The 10,285-nt window shown below is 43.8% G+C and overlaps 1 protein-coding gene across 2 annotated transcripts; it reads left to right on the top strand.

Moving 5' to 3' along the window:
• Nucleotides 1–668: 668 nt before the first annotated feature.
• On the top strand, nt 669–10,242 carry raver1 (ribonucleoprotein, PTB-binding 1). Of its 2 annotated transcripts, none has more exons than XM_058049112.1 (14): nt 669–1,085; nt 2,314–2,380; nt 2,613–3,082; nt 4,373–4,564; nt 5,545–5,668; nt 5,740–5,843; nt 6,515–6,596; nt 6,700–6,875; nt 8,030–8,111; nt 8,187–8,317; nt 8,397–8,468; nt 8,547–8,675; nt 8,844–8,909; nt 9,914–10,242. In XM_058049112.1, the coding sequence occupies exons 1-14, from the start codon at nt 756–758 to the stop codon at nt 10,058–10,060; spliced, it is 2,172 nt and encodes a 723-aa protein (XP_057905095.1). In that variant the 5' UTR covers nt 669–755; the 3' UTR covers nt 10,061–10,242. The 2 variants fall into 2 exon arrangements, with proteins under 2 accessions (XP_057905095.1, XP_057905096.1); XM_058049113.1 differs by having other exon boundaries at nt 6,518–6,596.
• Nucleotides 10,243–10,285: the final 43 nt, after the last annotated feature.

Here is a 10,285-nt window from a genome sequence, read left to right on the forward strand (position 1 = left end):
CACACACACACACACACACTGGCACACAACACCTCATTACTACACATGTCTGAAAAGGAGCAGGAAGAAGCAAAGGTTATTAAATCCTACCCCTTCTCCATGCCAGAGCATTTATACCAATTCACTAAGTGATTTTTTCCACACATATAATCACAGAATCTTACATTTTATATATATATATATACACACACACACACAACACCTCATTACTACACATGTCTGAAAAGGAGCAGGAAGAAGCAAAGCTTATTAAATATTAAATCCTACCCCTTCTCCACGCCAGAGCAGTTACCAATTAAATAAGTATTTTTTTTCCACACATATAATCACAGAATCTTACATAAGACAAAACAACAAAAGAAGAGTGGGAACATGTGTTTTTATGTACTCAACTGCTGTGTTAAAAATAATGGGGAAGTGTCAATTGTAAGTATGAATAGTGTTGTTTTATGTTGTTATGTTTAAGTGTGAATTTGATTTTGTATAAGACAATAATTTCTTACACCAGTGAATAAAGTTTATACATTTTTTGTGCGTGTTTTTATAATGTGGGACATTTAATTTGAATAGCAGGGCGTTCCTAGATGTACACTTCCGGTTGGAAGTTGGACCTCGGAGTCGTAGCTCCACCCATCTACGTCACTCACGTTCTATCCAATCAGAGGCGACATAGAGGCCACGCGTGTATTGTTTAAACTGCTCAAAGGCGAGTGAGTTTTCAAAGCAGCTAAACTAAACTTCCACCAAGTCGAGTGATGGCGGCCGTCGTGTCTGTGAGCTCAAACGCCAAAGAAGACAACACAGACACCGCGCTCAGCTTCGCCTCTCGTCCGCTTCACGAAAAGTATGACCTCTCAGCCGACCGCGACAAGTGGAGGCCCGGAGACCGCCGGCGGCCCCCAGAGCTGCTGGAAGCCGGCGAGGAGGTCCCCTCTACGGCACGCGAGGGTCAGCGGAGGGCGGATGAAGACTTGACACCTCTGAGCCCCGAAGAGATTAGGAGCCGCTTGGAGCGAACTCGCCGGGAGTTTTACAACCGCAGGAAGATTATCATTAAAAATTTACCATGCGACATCACCAACCAGGTATGAGTTTAAACTTTTTGTAAATATTTAAAAAAAAAGTGATTGAGTAGCTAACATTAGCATAGCAATGCTACGCTTGTTAGCTTGCTAGCCAGTAAACACAACCTGTTAACATCAATTGGCACTAATTATTTCCAAAACGACTTTCTTATCAAAGATGGCGAACAACATGGTTGTAGTTTGTGTTATTTAAAATTCGTGTTAATTTGTTTTTTGACTTTATTTATTTAAATCCTAGTCGGTCAGTTAACTGTCATTGTGGTCCCCTGTGGCCTGTTTGACCCGTCAGTCATTAGGCCTTGGCGAAAGTCCACGATGGTGATTTCAATTTTAGACTGCTGGCAGTCACCCGTTTTGAAGCATTTATCTTTAGTCACAGCCTACTAGTACATTTGAACACATTTTAAAAATTATTTTGTGTGTTTTGTGTATAATTATTTATATTTTTTGTAACCCCTTTTTGGAACGTGCCTGACTCGTGCAGAGCGTTGGGCGATACCATTGTCCAGAATAGTGGGGGTGGGTGATGGGTGGTAGTTCGAGATGCGAGTGTATTTTGTAACAAAAGGTGGAAGGTGCCGAGACAAAACGCTTCAGAAAGTGCTAGGCAGCATCGCCGTGCGTTTGTGAATGGACAAACGCAGCGTAGAACATTTTCTCCTCGCACAAAGGGTCTGTCATCCACCCCCTGCTATCAGCAGGTGCCTGGTGGGGGCCAGCCACTTATACTATACATTGATTCATAGCACGAGATCTTTTTTTTTAAATCACAATAAACATAATATATTTTTTTACATTTGTATATCTTATGTGTAAGTTTGTGTTGTACAGCTTGACAAGAATATGGATTTTTGCTTTGTAGTTTGTCCTATGATAATCTGTTACTTCAAAGCTTGTGAAGTTTTATATTTCATTAATATTTATGCTTAATTTTTTTTTTTTACATTGACACTTCAATTATAAACAGACACCCTAGATATGTAGAGTTTTTTTTTTTTATCAATTTTTTTTTTCAATGTGTTATCTTGGAGCCGCGCATGGCCTAACATGAGATCTGGAAGGTCTGGGTTCGAATCTCTGTGTGGCGTTTCTATGTTTTCCTTGTGCATGGTCTGCTGGGATAAGCTCCAGCACACCCCCGTGACCCTAAAGATTAAGTGGCACCGAATTAATATATGTTATGTCTTAATTAAATTATTAATTATTGATTTTGCTTTCTCAATTCCAGGAAGTCCATGAGCTGCTGGCCAACTATGACCTGAAGTACTGCTTTGTGGACAAATACAAGGGCACAGGTTGGTGTTTAGACCTAAAACAGTCCACTAGTAAGCATGGTATTCGTCAGGAAGGGCATCCGGAATATAAAGTGCTCAGGCCAAAATCAGAATGCGGATCAAAAGATCTGCTGTGGCGACTCTGTAATCAGCGGGAAAAAGCTGCCTCTAGCAGAAATATGAAATTGCAAATTGTATATAGAGGATTTAACTTTTAAGAGTTTGTGACAAATTTGTCATCATCACCTTTCAGCCTTCGTGACCTTGCTCAATGGGGAACAGGCGCAGAGCGCCATCAAGGACTTTCACCAACACGTGCTCCGCGAGCGGGAGATCTCTGTGCAGCTGCAGCCGACCGACGCCCTACTGTGCATCGCCAACCTGCCGCGCTCCTTCACCCAGCAGCAGTTTGAAGAGCTGGTGCGGCCTTTCGGCAACCTGGAGCGCTGCTTCCTGGTGTACCGGGCGTCCAGCGGCCACTCCAAGGGCTACGGCTTTGTGGAGTACATGAAGAAGGACTCGGCGGCCCGGGCCAAGTCGGAGCTCCTCGGCAAGCAGCTGGGCTCGCGCATGCTCTACGTGCACTGGACCGAGGTGGGCTCGCTCACGTACCCGCTGCTGCACTCAAAGTGTCTTTGCGTGGACCGCCTGCCTCAGAGTCTGATGACCGCTCAGGACCTATGCAACGCGTTGGCCGACACCCAACCGCCAGTCTTCTGCCAGGTCAGGGTCACCATATGAGCACACCTCATGGAATAGTTGCATCAGGCGCTGTTAAAGCCCCTTTAAGTTGTTGATTTATGTAATATAACATAATGATTGTCTATATGTGCCCTGCGATTGGTTGGCGAATAGTCCAAATCAACTTTATTTGTATAGCACTTTTCCTGCAAAGACATGCAACACAAAGTGCTTTACAGAATTAAAAACAATTACCACAGTTAAAAGGAAAAACCTTTCTCCCACCCTCCATACTAGACACCCACCCACACACCCACCCACACACACAGTAGGGAGACATGGCATGGTACTGAGGATCAAGGAAACACCACCTTTGGGGACGTCCACACTGGGAGGAGCCGCAGGTCGTGCCATTGGGGGACCAGCAACCGGGCCCCCCGACTCCGACAGACAGGCGGACCCCCACATTAAAGGGAGGAACCCCCGGCCGGCCGGGTCGAAGGGACCCAAGGATGGCACCCCCTCAGCAGACCCGACTCAGCCCCCAATGTGTAGGACCCCCCCCCCCCCCCCCCTGAGAAAATACTGGAGTAAAAAAGCTAAAAACTAAAAGCATAAAAAAATAGGGCTAAAAAGATAAAAACATAAGAAAAGTTTAAAAGGGTGTACCCCGCCTCTCGCCCAAAGACAGCTGGGATAGGCTCCAGCATACCCGTGACACTATTGCGGATAAGCAGCATAGAAAACGGATGGATGGATGGAACGCACGTATGTTGCCAACAGCTGGACATTCAAAAGTTTTGAGATTTTAGATTCATCCTGAAAATTCACCCGAGTGACAATATCTTAATAACTTGTGAGTAGTGTATCATTTAAAAAAAAAAAAAGACAAAAATGACAAATCTGTCACTGCCATTCACCTTTACCCCAGATTTCATGTCCACTGGGAGCATTGCTGGTTTCTATGGTGATGACCACCTGACTCCCCCAGGTGGTGTCATGCAGTAGACTTTTCTGGAATGAGAGTCTTTTTAACACAAAGCCCCTGGCCCGTGACCTTCGGGTGATTCCAGACTTTTTCCTCTTAAACTGTGGCATTTGAATAAGGATCATGTGTATTTTGTTTGAGTAATGGCGTCCTTTCAGCCACAATGCTAAGCACTTGTGTCTCATGTCCCATACATTGTGAATTGAATGTGAGGGCGTGTGTGCAGTCCCTTGTGTTAAAGGCAGAGCGTGCTGGTATTGTGCTGGTGACAAAGCTGAACAAAGCCCAGAGTGCTTGAATTTTACTGTGATTTGCCTTTTTTTTTTTTTTTACCCCCACCCCAGTTGGCTCAGGGACAAGATGGAAGTTTTCGTCGGTTTGCGGTGCTGGAGTTCGCCACAGCTGAGATGGCCGAGGAGGCTCAGCAGCTTGCAGACGGCAGGCTGCTGGGCGGAATGCACATCAGGGCATCCTTCTGTGCCCCCGGACTACCCGGACGCAGCATGCTTGCTGCTCTCATTGCTGCCCAGACCATGGTAATGTACAGAATTGCTGAACACCAACATTAAAAACGCCATATATCATATAATATATATTCTGAGGGTACTCCACATTAATGTTGTAATGGTTTTATTTAATTTGAACATGCATCAGATCACAATTGAATGCATCACATAATCAGTTCACAGTTCCACATGTCTAAAAGGAGTAGGAAGAAGCAAAGCTTATTAAATCCTACCCCTCCATCTGGTAATTTTACAATCAGTAACTGTTACATTTGTTCACTTCCTGCTTTCCTAATGTAGTTTACGTTTAAAAAAAAAACAACATTTTTTTTGTCCTGTACCGAAGTACGAGGTGATATGACCATCCAATGACATAATAGGTACCATAGTAACTGTCAATATAGTGACAATAGTTTGATTCCACATACTGAAATGCTATGGCTTTTTAACATAGTCCTAGCATATAAGTGTTTCAAATGTAGTTCGTGTAGAGAAGTATTGGATGACATTTTTAGCTAATTGGTTATTTTTAGCCTTATTTTAGCTGTTTGAAGATGGACTATATCAGCAAGTTGAAGTATTTGTGATTTTTAGAAATAAGGAGTTAGTATGTTCTCTGTAGGCGGCATTATGAATTATCCTTACTGACCTTTTTTGCAGTACATTACTACATAGATTGCTTTTATAGTTATTAGCACATATTTCCACACAACAAGTAAGATATGGTAGAACGAGAGAGCAATAAGAGAGTGATTTCTGATTGAGAACAAATTTTTCTTTGTTCAATATTGAAATATTTCTGGCCACCTTATGATGTGTATATAGGTAATATGAGGTTTGTATATTTACAAGAAATCATACTAAAATAGTGTAGTCACCCTTTATGTTGTATGTTTAAAAAATGATATTAAAATATAATGCACTCTGCCTTAATGTTGTATATTTTTTTAAAAAGTATATTAAAATGTAGTGTACGTTATCTGGTCTTAATTCGGTATCTCCCTTCCCAGGCTGTGAACAGGGGCAAAGGTCTCCTCCCGGACCCCACTGCCATGCAGATCCTCACAGGCCTCAACAACCCAGCTGCCCTCAAGATGTTGCTCAACCCGCTGTCCCATGGCCACAACAAACAAGGTGATGAGTTCTTCTTCTCGATGATTACTGTAGCTCTGCACCACATACCTGACGCCCCTCTGCGCTCGCAGGTCTTCTCGGGGCGGCCCCCGCCGTGCCGCTGCTCGCCAACCCGGCCCTCCCCAGCGTGCTGCTCCAGTTGCTCCTTCAGAAGCTTCCTCCTCCTCCTCCACCGGTACTCAAAACACAGTTTTGATTTGTTCCCTTTTTACTCACTTATGCACTACTCTCCTTCCCACTTTGCCACCAGCAAGCCTTTCTGGGAAATCCTCTTCTTTGGGCTCAGGTGCTGCACAGTAACGACCCCCCCCTTTTGTGCTTTGTCTGAGTGCTAATGGTGTTTGCGCCAGGAAGTGTGAAGTGTTTTCTTCTTCTTGTGTCCTTTTAAAACACCTTAATGCAACATACCAACTGTAACATGCGCTCACTAGGCACACCTGTGCTGCGTCTAATGAGATCCAATACCATGCGCTCTATTGCAATATTAGCTTTTACATGTTTATTATTGTGTATTGTATTGATGGCTTTACTGATATTTTGGTTGCTTCTTTGATGGGGGGGGCACTAACAGGAGTCATAATTTTCAACATTGAGTGCTAGTATTGGTTCCTACTAGATTGTCCATGTGCCTAATGTTGTGACTGGTGAGTGTCACATGTCATATGTCTGCTTTTATTTCAATTCTATGGCTCCTTGAGGTAAGACTGTAATGTTTTTGTGGGTTTTCATTTTTTTTTCACGTTTGACGTGACGCTTGATGCCTTCTGCCGCTGGAGTGCTGCAATCCAAGCTTCTTTATGACCTTCCTTTGACACTAAACCTCCGCTCTGCCTCCTTTTTGCCCAGCAGGCAGGACTCATGGCGGAGAATCCTCTGGCCTCTTTGCCTGTCCAGCAGGGAGTCCATCTGCTTGGAGAGCTGCCCCAAGGTCCGACATCGGCGCACGGTCCCTTCTTTGAATGTGACCCAGTGGATTAATTTCGAAAATAACTTAAATTTTACTTTTGTGTGTGTGTGTGGTGTGGTCTCAGGTCTTGGCCTTCAGACTGATCCCCTAGCCCCACTGAAGCCCGCATCCCTAGGTAGATCTGTGGGCAGGGATCAGGAGTCGCCCAGCTTCCCGCAGACTCCCTCTCCCACTCTGCAGGGTCTATCCGTGCCAATGATGAGCGGCATGATGGGGCCGGACGGCCTCGCGGCTCAGGGGGTGAGGTCACATGACACTTTGATGGCTGCTAATCCAAAACAGATTTCTGTCTACAAACTCCCAACCACCTGATGTGTGTTTTTTTTTTTTTTTTTAAAGTAGCCTAGATTAAAACAGGGAAAACATGCTCTTGTCTTCTAGCACACATTCATCTTGTACTTCTGAACTGATGCACACGAAAGGGTGATCATTCGTCAAAACGTGCACCCCTACTGTGTTGCCTGTGCTATTATTTTTCTGACAAATGCACGACACCTCGGTGCTATTTTTAAACCTCCAATTTTTTCACGTGGCTAAATGGGTTATACAAAACACCTGCTGTAATTTGGAACATATCTTTATGGGGCCGACAAGCATATGAATATAATATGATCACAATTGGTTGAAATACAGTCACCATCAAAGCTAAAGTGGTGCTTATAGAAATGACAATTTGTCTAATGGTTATACAACTGAGATGTTTATTTATTTATTAGTTATTTTTATTATTTGTTGTTCATTTCCTGTCACTCAGGTCCTTGAGAGGGACACATTTATCGTAACACATGAATCTGATTTGTCTTAAATGGCTTATTTACTTAGACTTGGCTATCATATTGGGGTATCAGAGTGTAAAAGTGACTATAGGGGTGTTATTTTATGTCTAGAGTGCTCTAATGTTAAAAAAAATGTCACAAACTGATTTTCTATGCTATTCATTTTCTACCGCTTTTCCTCATGAGGGTCGCGGGGGGTGCTGGAGCCTATCCCAGCTGTCTTCGGGCGAGAGGCGGGGTACACCCTGGACTGGTCGCCAGCCAATCACAGGGCACATATAGACAAACAACCATTCACACTCACATTCATACCTATGGACAATTTGGAGTCGCCAATTAACCTAGCATGTTTTTGGAATGTGGGAGGAAACCGGAGTACCCGGAGAAAACCCACGCATGCACGGGGAGAACATGCAAACTCCATCCGAGGGTGGAATTGAACCCTGGTCTCCTAGCTGTGAGGTCTGCGCGCTAACCACTTGACCACTATGCCGCCCTTCTATGCTACTAAAATATTCAATTTATAATAAATTGCGGAAATTCACTTATCACAAATTAACTGTGATTAATTAACTGTGATAAATGAGGGAATTCACGTAATTGTTTCATCTCCTCCAGGTCTCCATACTCGGAGATCCGCCTAAAGATGTGACTCCTTCCCAGAGTTCCTTTCTCGCCGTCAACCATGCATTTCCTTCAGGTGAGTCACAGCGCACACAAAGGTGGCGGTGTGCAACCTCTCACGCGCGCCTACTTTCCACTCCCACTCTTGCAGGCCCCAACTGCAGACCTCACCCGTACAGGAAGAGACCCACGCTAACCAACGTGTCCAACCAGCACATGCAGCCCAACTACAGCCTGCGCTACCAGGAGTCATACGGTGCCGAGTACCCTCCTCTCCATCAGGTCAGGAGTCGAATATTTATACATATACCCTGGTATCGTTCTACTCTTGTTCATTGTGTTTGTTTATGTTTGTTGTCAGGATGAGCTGCAGCACTTGTACGAGGAGCAGGAGAACCACCACATTGGCGACTTGGCAGGGTTCGGACAGCAGGTCCGTGTTTGCTCATGAGATGAATGAGGTGAAATGGCCGCCGCTTGGTAGTAATACTTTTTTATTTTCTCGCTGCAGCTCTCTTGTCCGTCAGACTACAGCCAAAGGCACTTCACTTACCCCCCGAGCCCTCCCCTGTCCTCGTATTTCAGCTCAGGGCCCGATGCCTCCATGAATGGCAGCCTCCATCCTAGCCAGCTCAATAGGGTGAGTCAAAAGCTTGTGGCTTTTTAATGTTTTAGTTCGATTCTTTTTCTCAGTGTACTTGCAATGGGGCTGCAAGGTAAAAAGTCCATATTCTGTCATGATTGGAGCTCAATTTATAGATTTATAGATATGCATGTCCCACGAAATAATGTTTTTTTTCCTCATCAGGCTGTTGGGATGCCTCCTCTGAGTCACACATCCAGCTACCCTCCAGGCCTTGGGAACACGATGAAGGTAACCTTTTTATTTTGTAAATAATAACAACACTCAGTAAAAGGTAGACTTTTAATTAGTTTGAGAAGTCAACATAAACCTTCACTTTTAAAGGGCCCATATTTGGGTTTTTATTTCCCCCCAAACTGTTTTTTAAATATGTGTCAGAGGTGCCCACAATAATGTAGAATAACTTTATAGTCTACAATTCAGCCTTGATGCTTATTTGGACAGTTTTAAAACCTCCTTTTAAACTTTAGCTTTGATGCTAATGAGCTGTGTTCGTTCACACAAACATTAGCACCACTAGCAAAATAACTTTTTTTTTTAACTGCAAACATCTCCAATAACTGGAGCTCTCTGACTGACTTAGTACCAGGCACATTAAGATGTGTAGCGAAGCCTGGTTTTTATGGTAAAAATGGTGGGTAAAAAAAGGAGGAAGGTTTTGTCCTTCATGTCATGAAAAAGTCACTTCAAAAGCCAGCGTCTTCTCTTAAAAATGGAGTAAAGAAGTACAGGAAGTGCCTTTTTTTTCCTCACGTTGGGTGCTCATAAAGAGACCCAGACAGAATGGGCAAAATATGCTCTAAAACACAATATAAAAAAAATAACTTTTTTGCATAATATGGGGACATTTTGTTTTTAAGAAATACTAATCAGCATCCTATTGCTGATGTCATGTGTCCTTGTTTTAAAAACGACTAAATGGCGCCTCTACTGGTTGCAGCTAAGTACTGCACAATATATTCAAAATATAAGTCAAAAATAAATGTTTTGTTTAAAAAAATGACGATAGTAAATGAAGAAACGGACACCCTGCCAGTTAGGAAAATGAACCTGACGCCTGACGGGAGATGCCGGAATCGAAGATGTATTTTGCTATGATTTTATAGTGAAGAGAATTTCTTCGGATTTTCCCACCGTTTTTGTCCGGACCCACATTTCCTCCCCCCCCCCTCCCTCCAACGAAGTATTGCTCTTTTTTATATCCACTAACTCATGCCTCCACCCCCCTACTTCAGACTCCCATTGGTAGCCACAAGCGCGTCTTGTCCCGCCTCATCCCGTCTCCGGAGCCGAGCCCAGAAGGCGGCTACGTGGGCCAGCACTCCCAGGGCCTGGGGGGGCATTACGCCGACTCCTACCTGAAGCGCAAGCGCATCTTCTAAACAAAAATAAACAAAAAAAAAAAACAGAACAAAACAAGAAAATGTCGCCACAAGAAGCCAGGATGTGACGGGAACTCTTCTAGTGAACGCGTCCCCCGGGGACGGTCCTTCCATTTTTGTGTTTGTGTGTGTGTGTATATAATTTTAGTGTGTTGCTAAATTAATTCTTTTAACTTTTTTTTTTTAAATATTTTTTTATTGCGCTTTTGGTTTCCTGTCGAGAGT

The sequence above is a fragment of the Doryrhamphus excisus genome, chromosome 15, assembly GCF_030265055.1.
Source record: "Doryrhamphus excisus isolate RoL2022-K1 chromosome 15, RoL_Dexc_1.0, whole genome shotgun sequence".
In the NCBI taxonomy this organism is placed as follows: Eukaryota; Metazoa; Chordata; class Actinopteri; order Syngnathiformes; family Syngnathidae; genus Doryrhamphus; species Doryrhamphus excisus.

What these genes read in the sequence shown, in the direction of transcription:
- raver1 (XM_058049112.1), top strand. Translation starts at nt 756, where the DNA reads ATGGCGGCCGTCGTGTCTGTGAGCTCAAACGCCAAAGAAGACAACACA. An exon ending in TTCCTCCTCCTCCTCCACCG is followed by an intron (nt 5,844 to 6,514) that starts GTACTCAAAACA and finishes CTTTTTGCCCAG; the next exon opens with CAGGCAGGACTCATGGCGGA. An exon ending in AGTACCCTCCTCTCCATCAG is followed by an intron (nt 8,318 to 8,396) that starts GTCAGGAGTCGA and finishes GTTTGTTGTCAG; the next exon opens with GATGAGCTGCAGCACTTGTA.